Below are 18,972 nucleotides of genomic sequence, written 5' to 3'. Positions count from 1 at the left end.
GTGACAGAGTATGGGGCCGGTGTGCGTTAATTGCTATACTGTTTCAAAAGCCCTCTGAAGTGTCTGCTTAATCAGCTTAATTGCCTGTCCACTGCTCCTCGGCGTGTGATTGTCATCCCTCAGAAACTGCCTCTGAAAGATGTGTGAAGGCAGCAGTTATTCATGCTACAGGCATGATATCCTTCCCACCGAAACTGCCTCTGTGGTAAAATTCAGTCCATTACGTCTGTCCTCTCAGGAAGATGTGAAAGATCCTATGGCACAATTCAACAAATAGCAGGGAGATTTTCCAACGTGTATATATAATGCTCAGAATGCTGGATTGTTCAGCATAGAGGGAGCTGCACTCTTTAAATAATCCAATCACAACGTTGGCAGTGGATGCCTGAAATGGAAGCGTTCCTGATTGCAATAACAATCCTCATTCAGAAATGTACAAAATCTCCAAAAAAATTTAAGAATACTATGCGAGTAACTAAATTGGACTCCCTCGAGAGCTCCTTTTACCAATCAGCCTAGGTTGCATGGTTTATAATTAAACAGAATTGCTGTGTTGGGTAAATTTTGGAGAAGCTGCAGTAGCAGAGGGAGAAATAATCAGAATAAGACTCCCATGTTACCCCAGGCCATGCAGCTGGACACTCTTGCTGGAAGCAGAGGATTACACAAACTGGTTACATTTCCTCCTCTTATAGCTTCCAGTCATTTTATCTAAACCTACCAATGATTTTGCAGTCGAGCTGTCCGGAAGCAAAGAGTGAGCTGAGAGAAAAGGGCAGTGGTGCAGAATGGTTCAGTAATTGCTTCATTTCAATTCCATTGCCACATACTGTCCACAAGCTGCTCTGACAAGCTCATCAAAACCCACTGAATTACAAACATTCTTTAAAAAGCAACTCAAGCGCAGCTCCCTGATTACAGAGTGAGCTAGGGTTGTTGAAATGACCGTACAATATTTCATTTTTATTCAGCTATTTTTTTGGTTAGAACGCCAATATCCTTCCTTTAAAACTGTTTCCAGTAGTAATATCTCCATAAACAGTATAATAATGGCCACTTTAGAACAAAGAACAAGAGCAAAGGACAGTATAGCACAGTAACAGGCTCTTAGGTAAATGTGATTGACACAGGCTTAGAGGGCCTATCTAACCAACCACTTCTATCCCTCTATTCCCTGTTTATTCATGCGCCTGTCAAAGTAAGTCTTAAATGTGGCTAACATAACTTCTTCAATCACCACATGGCAGTGCACTCCAGGCCCCCACCACCCTTCCCCCACATATCTCTACTGACGTGTGTGAAAGTTTTAAGAATGGTTTGTTGGCCACCTGCCATTCAGAGAGTCACTACCACTAGTAAAGTGCTTCTTAAAATATCCAATATTTTCATTCAATGTCTGACCAAATGATATTTATTATACCCTAATGTACTGACACTGGCACTCATTATACATATACATTCAAAAGAGATATCCTGGAAAACATGAACCATTTTCCACATCTTGGGAGCCTCACCTTGTCAAAGGCAACAGAGATGATGAAATTCATCATTGCCTCCAATGTGCCAGCTGAGCCTTCAGTAAAACTATGGAACAAAGTATTTGGGGAGTCAGCAAGCCCATGACTAAAGTCATGGTTTACTCAGCAACACTGATCTGCATGATTCTGTATGCTTAGACTTAGACAACCAACAGGGTGCATCACAAAGCACTGGAGATAGCACCAAAAGATGCCTTGTAATATCCTCCAAATCTAGAAAGGCTGACCCATAAGTGTCCTTCCCCAAGCCAACATGCCCAACACTGGGGTGTTAAATTACTCAAAACCATGACATGTCATTCCTATGCCTGACACCAGACTCCCAAAGCAATTACTCCCAAGAGGATAACAAAAACATTTCAGAAATGCCTTAAAGTATCCCTTAATGAGGCAAACATACTCGCTGACTCATGAAAGTCTCTAACCTGTAACTCACCAAAATAAAAAGTTTATTTATTAGTTACAAGGAAGGCTTACATTAGTACTGTAATGAAGTTCTGTGAAATTCCCCTTGTCACCACAGTTCAGTACCTGTTCGGGTCAGTGCACCTAACCAGCACATCTTTGAGAATGTGGGAGAAACCGGAGCACCCGGAAGAAACCCACACAGACACGGGGAGAACACAGACAGTAACCCAAGCTGGGAATTGAACCTGGGTCTCTGGCGCTGTGAAGCAGCAGTGCTAACCACTGTGCTACAGTGCCACCTAGAAAAGATTCATTTGGCAAATCATGGCCCCATCAAAGCACTGTCAGGAACACACAAAAGCATCAAAGAGTGCATACAAACATCCAGAACTCACCTGCCAGCCCTTTATGCATCATCTGCCTTGCCTATGGCAGAATATGTAGATTGCACATTGATGGGCTCTGGAATTGTTGCTCAATCCAAAGTGGGTGCAAATCATCCACAATGCCAAGGTACTGCCCAAAAGAAGGGAGCAATGTACCTTACCCAACATATCTGCACTGGCACTCGTTACTAAATGTAGTCATAATGGGACTGAAAAATTCAACCAAAGGAATGCAAACTCACTAATATTATATTCTAATTAATAAGCATATTCATTCAAATACAGCAGACCTTCTTGTAATCTGGAATAGCACAGGAACCATTGAGTTAGAAACTCAAGCACACCCATTTTTGGATGAGCAGGTGTTGTAGTTAACAATCCCAGAAACTGAATAGTGAAAAATCTCAAAACATCTAAAATATTAGAAGTTACTGTTAAGGCTTCAGGGATCTCTCCTATTGGCTGGAGAACTGGTGAGAGCTCTATGCTGCCTCTTTTCTAGAAGGCCTGCCAAACCAGAAATTGTGCTCATCAGCACCAGGGAGGTGGCCATGGCTGTTGCAAAAAATAAGTATCGGCTGGGGAGTGGTTTCACAAGGTGAGGGTTACAGGAAGGGGGCAGGGGTGTCCCTGACCCTTCATTAAACATTGAGTGCCTTTGATTGAGGAGTACCTTCCTAACACTCCCATCCCAGGGACGGCAAAAATCTGCCCACAAAAATCACAGCTGCATGCCGTGTAGTAATAGGCCCATCAGCAGCTAAGCTAATCCCAGCAATGGTGGGACGAGGCTCTCAACAAGTCAATTAAAGGACCTCAATTGACTTTAGAGCAGCAAGTTTGATCATGGGCTTCCTGCCTAGAATTAAATTTGGGTGGAGGTGGAAAGCAGCAGGGTTCCAGTACACCACAATCCAGCACTCCTGCATATAAGCTACCACCAGCAAGAACAAGTCTGTGCCCGTAGTGTGGGGAATAGTGACTGTGAGGGGTGAGGAATTGGTGGTTGCGAAAGGTGAGATTAGGGATTGGTGGTAGTGAAGGGTGGGATTGGAGACATCAAGGGGCAATATTAGGGAGGATTGAGGATTGGTGGGAGGTTGGGGGTTGTTGGCTGAAGGGAGAGATTGGGGGGAGATTGGGGGATTGGTGCCTGAGAGGTCTTAAGTTTGGCAGGGGGAACTGGGGAGGGTTTATCAACTTTATTTAAATATGACATTAAGTGCAGTATGGGCATCTTGCTAGCTGAATAATGCTATATTTTGCTGGGCAAGTTCAGCATGCATTGAGAAAAGTGTGGGGGTAGGGCAATAAGAGGTCTACAAATAGCTCTGCAAGAATTATATAAATCATTCTTCACTTTAACTGCTGTTGTGGACGGCTGCATTAAGTACAATCTCCAGTTCCAATTAGGTGGACAGAAATGAGTGCACCCTTCTTTCCCACAGTAGCTTTGTAGGCCAGTTAGAACTTAAAGCAATGCATGATTAAACTTATTGACTATTTTGTCCTGTACAATATTTAACAATCTTAGTCTTTCCAAATAGCTTCCATTCCAGTTATGATCCAGCTTTAGTATCAGTGCAACATTAATTAGCTTAAAACAGAAGGCGAAACCTTCTGAGGGTCATGAGTCTTTGGAACTCTGCCTGAAAAAGTAGCGGAAGGAACGTCTTTGAATACTTTAAGCAGAGGTGGATAGTTTGCAAGGGGATAGCTGGAATGCAGATTTGGGGTTATCAGATCAACCATTATCTTATTAAAATGGAAGAGCAGGCTCGAGTGGCTGATTGGACTACTCCTACTTCTGGTTTGTACGTTCCTGTGCCCATGTGGAAAATCTCCTCTGAATCACTACGGTCACTTGGTGTTTGGAATTAGAACATCATTCACGTGATTAAATACATTTCAGGATGTTGCCAATGAAAGACTTTCCTCTTACCTTCTCGTAAGGATCAGAGTCATAATTCAGCCCAATTCCACAATCATCAGTAATTTCAGATAAATCCTCATCATCAAACTCCTCCAGGCTGATGTCATGGGCAGGTCTATGAGGAAAAAGCAACAAAATGGTCAGACGATCATTATCCGTAGTTAATCATCACTAGTTGCATCACAGCCAATCCTGATTATAGACCTCACAACTATGGAAACTATTTCAAACGGAATAATGGCTGGTAACACTAAATTGGGGTAGTGGGTTAAGATAGCAAATTGTCACATGGATAGTGCAGGATTAGAGTAGATCAGAGATAAACAGATCGAAAGACAGAATTTAGTCATTACAATTCAAGGTGGAAAAATGTGAAGTGATACGTTTGGGCAGCAAGGTGACACACTGGTTAGCACTGTTGCCTCACTGTGCTAGGGACTGGGGTTTGATTCCAGTCTCGAGTACTGTGTGGAGTTTGCACATTTCCTCATGTCTTCATGGGTTTTCTCTCATACACCAAAGATGTGCCATTTAGGTGGATTGGCCATGCTAAATTGTCCCTTGTGTCTCAAGGTGTGTAGATTGGGGGGATTAGTGGAGTAAATATATGGAGATGGAGTTAGAGTTAGGGCAAGATGCTCTGTTTGGCAATTGATGCAGACTTGGTGGGCCACTTGACCTCCTTCTGCACAGTAGAGATTCTATAATTTGGTAATAAGATTACAGAAACAAAAAAAAACACCTTAGAGTAGAGGAGGAGACACAGGTGTGAAGATACACAGGTCAATAAAAAAGTAACCAAAGGTAGGTGGAATTCTTGGTTTTGACAAAAATAAAATACAAAAGCCAACAGGGCAAATAAACAAGGTAGTTAAGAAAGTTTATTGGGTGTTTGTTTGTACATTGAGGTACTGAATAAAGAAGTCATAATAAGCTTTTATAAATCATTGGTTAGGCTTCAGCAAAAATAACATGATCAATTCTGAGCACTATACCTAGAGAGGACATTTAAAAGGAAGACACCAAGAATGAGGGAGTTCAGGGATAAGGAGAGATTGGAGAAGCTGGGATTATTCTCCATGGAGTAGTAAAGACTAATGGGGAAAACTAGTAAAGATATATTCAAAATTAATTGGGTTTTTATAGAACAGGTAGGTGGAAACTATTTCCTCTAGTAGATGAGTCAAAAGCCTCAGAACTAGAAGGAGATTGCCCTACACTTAGAGGGTTAAGATCTGGAATACACTGAGTGAAAGCAATGAAATTCCACGTTTGTAGGGTTATGGGAAAAAGCCTTGAGCATAGGATGAATTGTACCATTCTTTTAAAAAGCTGGCAAAGACACAGTGTAAATTATTTCTGTGTGCGTTAGGATTCTGAACCTAAACAAGGAAGTAATGTTGAATTTAACCAGAACCTGGTCAAGCCTTAGCTTAATCCAATAGAGCTAGGATATAAAGTTCAGTGTATGGTACCTTGGTCAGGCACCATTTTGCATTCAATTCTAGCATCAAATCACATGAAGGCTTTATTGGCCTTGGAAGGAAGTGCAACCCAGCAGATCCAGACTAATACTGGGGTCAAGGCTTATATTAGGAAGACAGGTTGCATAATTTGCTTTATACTCCCACGGGTTTAGAAAATTGAGGGGATAACTGATTGAGTTATTAGGCTGGGTGAGATAGTAGTCAGTATGGGGAGTGAGCAGGAGAGTCAGATTAGACAGGGTGAGATATTCAAGGAACTGGGGTGTGAGTAGGAAAGTGGGATTAGATTTAGTGTTTTACAAGATCAGGAATCTCAACCTCAATCTAATCAGGAATCCCACTCAAATCTAATCTGAACATTTCAGAGGGCAGTTAAGAGCCAACTATATTGCTGTGGATCTAGAGTCACATGTAGGTCACACCAGATAACAATGGCAAATTACCTCCCATAAAGTACATTAGTGCACTAGATGGGTTTTTACAAAAATCAATGATAGTTACCACAGTCACCATTACTGAAACTAGCTTTATATCCCAATGTATTCAGATTTAATTGCACCAGCTGCCATGGCGGGATTTGAACCCATGTCTCCTGATTGGTCATCTACTGACATTTACCACAAGTCATTATCTCCCCAAAGTGTAATGAATGAAAAAAAAGGCTTGCATTCAACAAACCCCTTTCACAAACATCAATGTCTCAAAAGAACTTTACAACCAATGAAGCACTTTTCATGCATAATCACTGTTGTTATGTAGGAAAAATGGTAGCCAATTCCCCCACACAGCAACGTGATAATAGCCAGTTAATTTGCTTTTGTGATGTTGATTGAGGGAAAAATATTGGCCAGGACCAGGGATAACTTTCCTTCTCTTCTTTGAAATAGAGCCATGGAATCTTTCACACACAGAGGCAGGTAGATGGGGTCTCGGTTTAATGTCTCATCCAAAAATTGGAACCTCTGACAGTGCAGTGTTCCCTCAGTCTTGCACCAGAGCCTCAGCCTCAATTTTTGTGCTCAAGCCCTGGTTCAGGCCCCGCTCCTCGGAACTTGTGACTCAGTGGCAAGAGTGCTACCATCTGCAGCCCAGCTGGAAATATGAGAGCATTGCCCTGGGAACCAATGGTCCCGAATGACTCAGGAGCCTTTGGGAATTAAAGTCAGAAGAACAAAAACAAAATCGGGAAAAACCACTCCTGCCTGGTGCTGCACTTAGGATCAGAGTAGCTGAGCTTCTGGTAAACACATGACATCATTCTGCTCCATTGTCCCTTTGTTTAAAATATAAAGCCTCTTTCCTTTGGGTGCTTCTATTTTACAGAAGGAAATTAAAACTTTTCTCGTGATATCCTGGTGAGATGTTGCTCTGGTCTGACGCTTTGTGAGTTGCAAGGTCGTCATTGCAAACAGGATATTCCCAGAGCTGTTCCAGAGATAGTGGATGTGTCCAAAGCAGCCTCTGACATTGGTTACCTTTGTAATGTTTCACATTTGGGCCTTTTGCATTCCAAAATAGACCCTACCACTGCTGCCTGAAATAACTCCATTTGTTGGAGTAGAAAAATGTAGGCCCAGAATTCAATGGATTGAAAACAGAACAGAGGAGGCAGAATTCCCCAAAAATACCTGAAATGTAACCCAAATTTGATCCCCCTGAATTACACACACCTAAATCCACCCTTCAAGAGCCAGATTTTCTGGGTTCCGTTCCTGATAAATTAACATTTGGTGTCATTTGGTGACTAGTGGAGTGCCCCAGGGGTCGGTGCTGGGGCCTCAGCTATTTACCATTTATATAGATGATTTGGAGGAGGGAACAGAGTGTAGGGTGTCGAAATTTGCTGATGACACCAAAATTGGTGGAAAGGCAAATTGTGTGGAGGTTGGGGAGAGTCTACAGAAGGATCTAGATAGGCTGGGCGAATGGGCCAGGAAATGGCAAATGGAATTTAATGTTGGCAAGTGCGAGGTGGTCCACTTTGGTAGGAATAATGGTAGGAAGGATTATTACTTACGTGGAGAAAAACTGCAGCAGGCGACGGTGCAGAGGGACCTCGGGGTCCTTGTGCATGAGTCGCAAAAACCCAGCTTGCAGGTGCAGCAGGTGATCAGGAAGGCGAATGGGATGCTGGCCTTCATAACGAGGGGGATTGAATATAAGAGTAGGGAGGTCTTGCTGCGGCTGTATAGGGCATTGGTGAGGCCGCAGCTGGAGTACTGTGCGCAGTTTTGGGCGCCGTACTTACGCAAGGATGTTTTGGCCTTGGAGGGAGTGCAGGGGAGGTTTACTAGGCTGATGCCGGAGTTGAGGGGGTTGAGCTATGAGGAGAGGCTGAATAAATTAGGCTTGTACTCGTTGGAGTTCAGAAGAATGAGGGGAGATCTCATTGAGACGTATAAGATGATGAACGGGATGGATAGGATAGAGGTGGAGAGACTCTTCCCGCTCAGAAAGGATAGCAGGACTAGGGGGCACAGCCTCAAGATAAAGGGGGGGCGGTTTAGAACAGAGTTGAGGAGGAACTTCTTCACTCAAAGGGTGGTGAATCTCTGGAATTCTCTGCCCGTTGAAGTGGTGGAGGCTACCTCGCTAAATATTTTTAAGACGCGGGTTGATGGGTTTTTGATAAGAGAGGGTATTAAGGGTTACGGGGAGAGGGCGGGAATGTGGAACTGAGCCACGACAGATCAGCCATGATCTTATTGAATGGCACGGCAGGCTCGAAGGGCTAGTTGGCCTACTCCTGCTCCTATTTCTTATGTTCTTATTTTCTAATCAATAAATATTGTCTGATGCTGGAGAACATTATTGCAATCTGCAATAGAGCTTTAGCTTTTCCCTACCTTTATCAATGACGAAATAGATGATGGTGCTAATTTGGAGGCACAGTAAAATGTGTAGACGTGAACAGGAAACTGCAGAGGGACATGGACACAGTCACTGGGGGGGCAAAACTATGGCGAATAGAACTCAAAATGGAGAAGTACGAGATAATCCTTGGTTATTTTCAAAATGGTGAGAAACTCGAAACAGTTTAAAAACAAACAGATCTGACAAGCAGCGTAACAATTTGCTGACAGAAGATAATCAAAAAAGCTAATGGGGGTGGGGGAGAGAGAGAGGGGAAGAGGCAGAGCTTTAGGGGGAAGAGTGAGGTGTTGGTTGTGAATGGCAGAAAAAAAAAATTTGGAAGGATTCCTCAAACCAATTATTCAGTAAATCATTTTCACACTCTAATCTGGAAAAGCTGCAAATACTGTGCATTGGTAATCCGTTTGGAAATTTAAAATTCTTTGAGGGACTGATAGATAATTTTGCAATCTGGATGCAAATGATGATGATGAATCAATTTCACTTTGTGACGCAAGTGAAAATGCGAAATGTCAGGTTCTGCATCATTCATTTTTTATGGTGTAAAGCATGTTAATGCTGGGAATGGTACACTTCCACATTGTCTCATCAAACACTCCCAGGGCAGATACAGTACAGGTTAGATACAGGGTAAAGCCCTCTTTTTACACTGTCTCTTCAAACACTCCCAAGGTAGGTACAGTAATAAAACTGCCCCTACAGTACCTCAAATGCACCCTGGAGAGATGTGCAGATTTAGACATGAGGATGAAGACAGAGAAATGCTGATGCAAGTGCTGCTTACAGTGACTCGTGTCCAGAGTACTGCAGCTTCTTGCATCCTTCCACCAGATACAGTATGCAGACAGGTCACATCACCAGGTAAAAAGTGGTCACCTATTATTTTTCATTCCAACGTACAACAGATCAGATACAATCTAACCTGCTCAAACCCAGAGGCCCAAGGACAGATCCAAATAAGGTCTCCAGGCCTGATTCCTATTTTGTGTGCCTTGCCCTCTGGTGGAAAAAGTAACAAAAAAATGGAGTTATTTCAGACAGCAGTGGTAAGGCATGGTCATGAGGACAGTCGAATTGTGGCTGGAGGGAGGGGGTATATCTTGTTTTCCCCTACTCCCGAGGTGATTTTAAATCAATTTTTAACAAACACATTTTTAGTTGATGGCCACTGAAGAATCCTGAGTGAAGCTGGCTCCATTCATTAGAAACAGATTTCCCAGAAGGGCTCTTCAACAGGCAAGTCTCTCCTTAGCACTTGTTCCCTACCCTGGCAGGTACTAACTCTTAACACAGCTCATTGACTGCAACAGAAACAAAAATGGGGAGAGGAGTAAAACGGGTTGTCCTTGGCCCCTTTTATTTGTTAAGAAGGGATCAATTGTTCAGGTTAGTCAGCCACCCACTGCATCAAATAGATTAGCCCAATGAATTTATTACCACAACTGTGCAGATTGGGCACAAATCCTCCCCCTGCTAAATGGGTATAGATCACACCTATTTAACATCAAAAACAATAGGCACAATCCATACTATTTCAAAAGGAGTTCCCCGATGGGGAGACTTGCTACATAAAGGTGACTGGGTTGGTGAGAGCCTTTGTGTAAATTATCTACCAATTTCTACTCCTATATCTGATTTCCTCTCTTCAGTCCTGTATTTGAGATCCCCCTTTCCATTGCGTCACCTCTTACGAGTGGACCTCTTTGCCTTCCTTCCTTACAGTAGCCTTTTGTGTCTCCTTCACTGCCCAAAGTATAGACCCTGACTTGTTTCTTGATGCCATTTCCAGCTCCATTCTGTGAGCTCTTCCAGATACCACATAAAAAAAACGCCAAATCAGAATCCATTATCACTTCCTTTGGTTTTTGTGCTATGAAACCTTTTTTGTCATTTAATCCCTTTTGCTCTCCATTCTATCTTTTCCTTTGTTTGACCTGGTCAAAACCTCCTGCGCTCTTATCGTTCAGTTCTGATGAAAGGTCTGAAATATTGACTCTTTTGTTCTACGGATGCTCCCTGACCTGCTAAGTATGTCCAACATTTCTGTCAGATCAGAATTCCCTGTCCAGTGAGTAAAACTCAGAAGACAGGGCAATAGTGCTCAGGGAGACACAGAGCAAAACCAAGGAGCATCCCAGGGAAGTGGAAGCACGTCAGGGGCAGGAGCACTGAGAATCACTCCTAAGTAACACACTGATGGGAATGTACCTCTTTCCGCAAACTCATGTAAGTGCCAGCACTTCCAGTAAGGCTACCAAGTGGATGCAGCTACACAGCAGTAACACTACTTGTAGCTCTGAGTTTGTCTGTAAAAGTGCCACTTTGTGTAGCTGGAAGTTTACAGTGTATGAGCATACGTGTAGAGGGTGTGGGGAAATAGGTGTGTATTTAGTTAATGACCCAAACCACTGCTGATTGTCAGAAAATCTCAACTGGTTCACTAATGTTCTTTAGGGAAGGAAATCCGCTGTCCTTAACCGGTCTAGCCTATGTGACTCCAGAGCCACAGCTCTCAATTGCCCTCTAAGGCCAATAAATGCTCGTCCAGTCAGCGATGCCCATGTCCCACGAATGAATAAAAAGTGACCATTGATGTATGGAGTGCTATAAATGCGTATTAATGAGTACATATGCAAGTGTCTGTATGTATATATGAATTAATTGATATTATATGTAGATATCTGGGGGATCATTTACATGCATGTGTATGTCAGTTTAGATTGAGAGGGTACATTAATAACAGCAAGCATAGATGTGCACATGAGGGCAATGGGATATGTACATTGATATGCGACTGTCCATATTTGCATGTAGAGATGTGGGTATGGTAATATGTTTGTGCAATTAGATGGGGGAGGGAGAGGGTGTGTGTGTAAATGGATGTATGAGATCAATGCATCTGAGGGATGGCTGCGTGCGCATACAGATGTGCACGTTAATGTGTGTAAGGATGTAAATAAGTGCATATGTGAATGTGTGGACAGGTATGTTTAACACAGTTGACCACACTACCCTCCAACATTTTCTGCTGTTGTCCAGCTGGGTTGGACTCACCTTTCCTGGCTCCATTTCTTTCTATTCAGTTACCAGAAAACCTCTGACAATAACTTCTCATTCTGTTGCTTAAGTGGTGTTTTCCATGCATAAATTCAAAGTCCCCTCTCATTTCACATTTCTATACTATCCCTCAGCAACATTATCCAAAAACACATCAGGTTCCATATGAATGCTGACCACACCCAGTTTTTCATCAGCACCACTTCCCTTGACAACATCCACTGCCTCTGATTTGTCACGCTGCTGGTCTGACACCAGGTAATGGATCAGCAGAAATTTCAACCAAGCACGTCCCTGCCATAAAATTCCACTGATGATTTCAATGAGGAGTGCAGGAGGCCATGCAGGAACCCCTAAAAATTAAGCGCCAATGCAGTGAAACTACCACACAGGATTACTTGCACGTTGAACAGTGGAAGCAGCACACGATACACAGAGCTAAGCAATCCTATCATCAATGGATCAAACCAGAACTCTACAACCCTGCCATATCCAGTCATGAATGGCGATAGACAATTAAACTAACCAGAGGTGGAAGCTTCTCAAATATCCCATCCTTGATTATGCCCAGCATATTAGTGCAAAAAAACAAGGCTGACATGTTTGCAATCATCTTTAGCCAGAATTATGGAGTGAGCCCCCAGTATCACTGATTTCAGTGTTCAACTGATTTGTTTCACTCCATGTGATGCCATGAAGCAGCTGACACACTGAATAATACTAGCTACGGGTCACAGCACCAACCCAACAGTAGTACTAAGGATTTGTGCTCCAGGATTGGCCATACCCATAGCCAAACTGTTCTAGTATAGCTACAATCTGACAAAGTGAAAAATTGCTTCAGGTATGCCCCATCTCCAAAAGCAGATAAAATCTAATACAGCCAATTATTGACCCAATCTTTTCTCGACCATCAGAAAAGAGACCATCAACACTGGAATATAATGGCACTAAGAGAAATTACCAGTTCAGCAATGTTTAGTTTGGATTCTGCCAGGCCCACTTGGCTGCTGACCTCTTTACAGCCTTGGTCCAAACATGAACAGAAGAACCAAATTTAAGAGGTGTGGCAAAAGTGACATCAAGACAGAATTTGACCAAGTGTAGCATCAAGGAACCCAAGTAAAACCGCAATCAATGTGAATCGGGGGAAATCTCTCCACTGGGTGGAGTCAGACGAAGCACTAAGGAAGTTGGTTTTGATTGTCAGCAATCATGTCAGCCCCTGGACATCACTGAAGGAATTCCTCAGGGTAGTGTCCTAGGCTGATTCATTAATGACATTTCCTCAAGCATAAGGTTAGAAATGGGGATGTTCATTGACAATGTTCAGTACCATTCGTCACTCCTCAGGTACTGAAGCAGTCCATGTCTATAAACCCAAACATTACTCAGGCTTGGCTGATAAGTGGCAAGCAACATTTGTGCCGTGCAAAGGCCAGACAATGGCTATCGCCAACAAGAGTAAATCTAACCATTTCCCCTGCCATTACCATCAACAACCTGGGGGTTACCATTAACCAAAAACTGTGACTACTATAGCAATGATGTGGAGATGCCAGCATTGGACTGGGATAAACACAGTAAGAAGTCTCACAACACCAGGTTAAAGTCCAAAGTCCAACCAGTTTATTTGATAGTAAAGTTTCCACACACCTGACGAAGGAACAGTGTTTCCAAAAGCTTGTGGGTTTACTATCAAATAAACTGATTGGACTTTAACCTAGTGTGGTGAGACTTCTTGCTACAATAGCAAGTCAGAGGTGGATAACTTATCTCCTGACTCCCGAAAGCTTGTCCAACACAGATCAGGAATGTGATTGAGTACACAAGTTGCTTGGATGAGTCTGGCTTCAACAACACTCATGAAGATCAACACCATCTGCATAGAAGCAACTTGCTTGATAGGCACTCAATCCGCCACCTAAAAATATTCACCCTCCATCAACTTCTAACAGACAATTGGAATGGGTAATAAATGTTAGCCTTCAATCTCATGAAAGGGACACAAATTCTTGAATCCTTCTCAGAGGCTGAACCAGATGGTTCACATCATTGTCATATTGCACTGAGCTGAAGAATACGAGAACTAGGAGAAGTAGGCCATACTGCCGATTGAGTTTACTCCACTATTCAGTAAAACTACTGAACCTTTAACCCACCTCTTGTTTTTCCATTTTATCCCCATATCCCTTGTTCCTGCAGTGCTTGAAAATCACAATTCCAATCCTAGAGTACGCTAAAGGTGCACAATCCTCTTACTGAAGAAATGTCTCTGCATCTGGGACCTAAAGAATTGATCCTTTATTCTAAATTCTCCAGGCAGTGGAAAGAAACTTTCAGCATCAAGTCCTCTTGAGAATGTAATCAATTTCCACGAAAACGTCTCCAAACTTCTGAGAACATAGATCTAGACCGGTTAATATCACCTCTTTCTTTCATCTCAGGGATCAATCTGATGAAACTTCAAATGAACCCACTCTAAGGCAATGTTCTTATGGTAAGGTGTCTGTAATGGCCCCACTAGTTGGAGATCTAATTAGTTACAAACTTTTGGCAGGCAAGACTCAGCCTGCACTTTAGCCAACTTCAGCCACTAAGACCATGTACTTTTATTTCCACAACACCTCCCATAGGTCATCTGATCTGAAACTCCCATCTGAGGCTACATAACATTTGGTCTTGACTATTCTTAGTAGTCTCCTGGCTGGCTGCCCACCTAACACCCACATACATTAGAGCTCATTGAAAATCTGTTGCATGTATCCTAGCTCACCTAGCTGGACAGCACAATGGTCAGCACTGCTGCCTCACAGTGCCAGGGACCTGGGTTCGATTCCTGGCTTGGGTCACTGTCTGTGCGCATGTTCTCCCCACGTATGCGTGGGTTTCCTCCAGGTGCTCCGGTTTTCTCCGACAGTCCAAAGATGTGTTAGTTAGGTGGATTGGCCATGCTAAATTGTCCCTTAGTGTCTGGGGGACTAGCTAGGTTACATGCATGGGGTTATGTGGATAGGGCCTGGGTGAGATCACGGTTGGTGTAGATTCGATGGGCCAAATGGCCTCATTATGCACTGTAGGGATTCTATGATGTCAGTCTTCAATAATGAATTTCTTCCTTCATCCTGGTTTGCTAATTTTCATTGGTTCCCATTCCAGCAACACCTTCATTTTAATCTTCTCATCCTTGTGTTCAAATCCTTCTATGATCTCACCCTTCTTTTTATCTGTAGGTTGTTTCAACCATACATTCCTCTAAGATTTTTGCATTTCACCAATCTGGCCCCTTTATTATCAGACTCCACCATTAGTGGCTGTGCCTTCTGTGGCCTAGGCCCCAAACTCTAGAATTTCCTCTCTAAGCCTCTCAAACTCTTAGAGATGTTCCCCAAAATCTAATTACCTTTTAGTCATTTGTCCTAATATCTCCTAATGTGGCTGGTGTTAAATTTCATGTTAAGCTTAAAACATGCCAAAAGAATGTATAACACAAAAAATGCCATTTGCCCCAATGTTCCACGTCAGTTTCACAAATACCTCCTCTGATTCATCTTCATTTAACCTCATCAGTGTAACTTTCTATTCCTTTTTTCCCCTCATGTGTTCCCCCAATTTCCCCTTAAATATTTCTTTCATCTCTTGTTTTAAGGTGCTCTTTAAAACCGACCTCTTTGACTAAGCATTTGATCATTCGTTACAATATCCCCATTTATAGTTCGGAATAAAATCTTGTCTGACAAATCTTGGGATATTTTAACCACATTAAATACCTACAACAGTGACGGCACTTCAAAAATACTTCACTGGACGTAAATCACTTTAAGATGTCTGCTGGTCCTGAAAAATGCTGAATTATTGCAAGTTGCTCCTTTCATTAGATAAATGCGAGTTGTTATATGTAAATAATTGGGTGTGTCTAGTGTATGGGCGTATGCATGAATGCTTGTGTATATGGGTGTGTCGACTTGTGTGCGTTTGCAGTTGTGTTGGGGAGGTGGGGGAAGGGAGTAATTATATTTCATTGTGGAATAAAAATCAATAAAGAACACATGTTATCAAATATGGGATTCCAGTTCAAGAACAGGCCACAATGACCGCATGCCGGGCCTCAAAATAAGCCGTTATCCTTTATAAACATTTATAAATATCATTGACAATTCATCAGGCCTAGAATGGAGTACCCTGTAGCTGTTTCAGTCATGGCCAGACGATATTTTTCATCCTTGAGACATTTCCTAACAAAACGGCATTGAATCTTCAGCCTATTGGCAAATCTTTGCCATGTTTAGCGTCAAATTATTATTTTTTAAATCGTAATATCCAGATGGTGTATTGTGCCTGGGTTTAGTTCCCGACTAAACAGGAAGCAGCAACCGATTCAATGCTGAAATGTAGCGCTCTGCTCAGAAGTAAAGAGCGTATGGATGCGAATACATTTTTTTAAAAATAGAATTAAAATCTGCCCTTACCTGCAGCCCGGAGGGGAGAGAGAGTGGAAGGTTGACAGGGAAAACATCTCAGTGGGATCCGCCATCTTCTGACGCAAAAAATAACCCAAGGACACAGGAGGCTTTGCAACTGATGGGAGGAGGAGAGAGAGGGGGAAAAAAAACAAGATCAAAGCTTCCAGTTTAGGGAGAAACCGCAATCCGGGCCCTTCACAGGCTTGGATGGTAGGCAGAAATAATCGATTCCACTAAATTCTGAACGGTGCAGATGTGGAAATATGTTGACATGTGTTATATATAACATAATATTAGGATGGGACCCAAGCCGCACTGCTGAACACCTGGAGCCCGCTCCTAACACGGCTGCATCACCGCGATGTCCCGGGACCGCCTGCCCTGCGCACTCGGGGCACTGGTGTGCGTCGGAAAATGAATGTTCTGGGTTTTTTTTGGTTGGAGGCTACATAACCGCAATGCAAACCAGCTCAGCTCCTGCTGCACCCAACTCCTCACACCGATTGTGCAGAGGGATGCTGCAGATGAAGCGAGGGGAGGGAGGGAGGGAGGGGGGAATTAACACGTCACGGTGTGGAAAGGCGAAGGGAATTATTATGTTACCCTTTGCAAATAACTCACGGGCTGTAAAATTTGCCCACCAGCTCTGCTCAACGAGAACAGATTTAAAGGGGAAATTGGGACCAGGAGCTATCCACAGTCCCTCGGTGCTGAATTTCAGCAGCTCCAGCGGCCACGTGGCGTGATCGTTAACTTCTAATTGGGCAACTTGCATTTTACATAGCACCTTTAACCTTGTGCAACCCTGACCGAACACAAATTTGACCCACATCCACGTAAGGGGATAAATTATAACGGGTGACCAAAAGTGTTCCGGAAGTGATTTTTGAAAGATTTGCATTTATGTAAGATTTCTCAGGTCTTAGGACTCCCTGAAGCACTTTACAACCAATGAACTACTTATGAACTATCAAGGCTATGGTGTAGGCAATAAGCTTAAAAGAGAGGTGGGGTTATTGGGAGAAAATTTCAGAACTTAGAGTGATGCACATTTTCTTACTATGAATTCAAAATCTTCAGTATGGACAAGGAGAAAATGATTACATCCTTGTTGCCTATACACCTAACTGATTGACGCCTAATCAATGATGGTGTTAAACAATCCCCATAGGAATCAGAAAGCCTTGTGGTTCCATGAAATTAAACTCTAGTTAATGTTGATTTTAAAAAAGAACACTACAAGGGGATTTGTCTTGATGTTGAGCAGTCACTTGCACAAGTCACCCCAACAGGTGAGCACCTCACTGAAGATATTTGGAAACTAACGTGTAGGAAATAGCTAATTCAAAATTGACCTGAGAATCTGAAATTTAACCAGAAAATAATGGCAGATCAGGAATAATTCGTGGAGACTTTTTTTGGCCTTGCACTATCATCCCTTACGCTATTTAAATGATCCTACATTCCACCTGAATCACACCTTGCCTTTTGTTCTCCCTGCCTCTGTACTTGCCTTAAGCTTGTTCAATTTGTGTTTAAGGACTGAAATGTTGACTCTTTTCCATCTAAGATATAGAAGCAGAATTTGGCCCATCGAGTCTGCTGCGCCATTCAATATGCTGCCCGATTTATTGTGTATAACATTTTCAGATTTTATTTCAAAGACAGCCATGTTATAAACAAAAACAATTTACTTAAAATAGACTGTGATTAAAATACAAAGGATAACTCTTTTCACAAATGTTCCATTTCACTCACAAATTATGTCAGGAAACAAGCAATATTGAGCACAACGGAGTGGGCAGAAATCTTAAGATCAGTTTGCACTGAAGAGGGTAAAACATACAAAGAATAGTACAGGGGCAGGCCCTTTGGTGACCAAGCCCTTTTAAATATTCATTTGTAGGACATGGGCATCACTGGCTGGCCAGTATTTATTGCATATCCCTAGTTGCCCGAGGACAATTGAGAGTCAACAATATTGGTTGGCTGTGGAATCATATATAGGCCAAACCAGGTAAGGACGGCAGCTTTCCATTCCCTAAAGGGCATAATGAACCAAATGGGTTTTTCTGACAATCGACAATGGTTTCATGGTCATCAGTGGATTCTTAATTCCAGATATTTGTTATTGAACTCAAATTCCACCATCTGCCATAGAGGGATTCAAACCTGGGTCATCAGAACATTAGCTGAGTTTCTGGATTAATAGTCTTGTGATAATGCCACCAGGTCATCATCCACAACCCCAGCACCCCCCCCCCCCCCACCCCACCCCACCCCACCACCCTACGCTGACATAGACGCCTTTCTAAACTAAAAACCTTTTGCCTACATAGTTGGTATCCCTGTATTTCCAGCCCACTCATGTATTTGTCAAGATGCCTCATAAATATTGCTATTCTATCTACTTCTACCACCTTCTCTGGCAGCGCATTCCGAGCACTTACCACCTTCTGTAAAAAAAACTTGCCTCTCACATATCCTTTAAACTTTCCCCTTTTACTTTAAACCTATGTCCCTTGATAGAACATAGAACACTACAGCACAAACAGGCCCTTCAGCCCACGAGTTGCGCCGATCACATCAACACCTACCAATCCACAGACCTATCTATAACCCCCAATCCCATTAAATCCCATATGCTCATCCAGAAGTCTTTTAAAAGACCCCAGCGAGTTTACCTCCACCACCACTGACGGCAGCCGATTCCATTCACTCACCACCCTCTGAGTGAAAAACTTACCCCTAACATCACTTCTGTACTTGCCTCCCCGCACCTTAAATCTGCATCCTCTCGTAGCGACCATTTCAACCCAGGGAAAT

General features: G+C 42.7%; 1 protein-coding gene across 4 annotated transcripts in view; it reads right to left on the bottom strand.

Moving 5' to 3' along the window:
* mapk8ip2 (mitogen-activated protein kinase 8 interacting protein 2) overlaps positions 1–16,831 on the bottom strand; it is a 53,478-nt gene extending 36,647 nt beyond the window's left edge. For 2 of the 4 annotated variants that reach the window (XM_080207541.1, XM_080207544.1), the window contains exons 1-2: positions 16,153–16,466; positions 4,275–4,380 (exon numbers count right to left, since the gene is read on the bottom strand). In XM_080207541.1, coding sequence (XP_080063667.1) covers positions 4,275–4,380; positions 16,153–16,217 — 171 coding nt within the window. In that variant the 5' untranslated portion in view covers positions 16,218–16,466. Of the gene's footprint in view, positions 1–4,274; positions 4,381–16,152; positions 16,467–16,749 lie in introns of those variants that run through there. The other 2 variants (XM_080207543.1, XM_080207542.1) reach the window with 2 other exon arrangements.
* Between the last annotated feature and the right edge of the window lie 2,141 nt (positions 16,832–18,972).

This window comes from Carcharhinus amblyrhynchos, chromosome 19 (assembly GCF_965287045.1).
Source record: "Carcharhinus amblyrhynchos chromosome 19, sCarAmb.v2.hapA, whole genome shotgun sequence".
NCBI lineage: Eukaryota > Metazoa > Chordata > Chondrichthyes > Carcharhiniformes > Carcharhinidae > Carcharhinus > Carcharhinus amblyrhynchos.
Note: the sequence above shows the minus strand (reverse complement) of the source record. Positions and strands in the feature narration are given on the sequence as shown.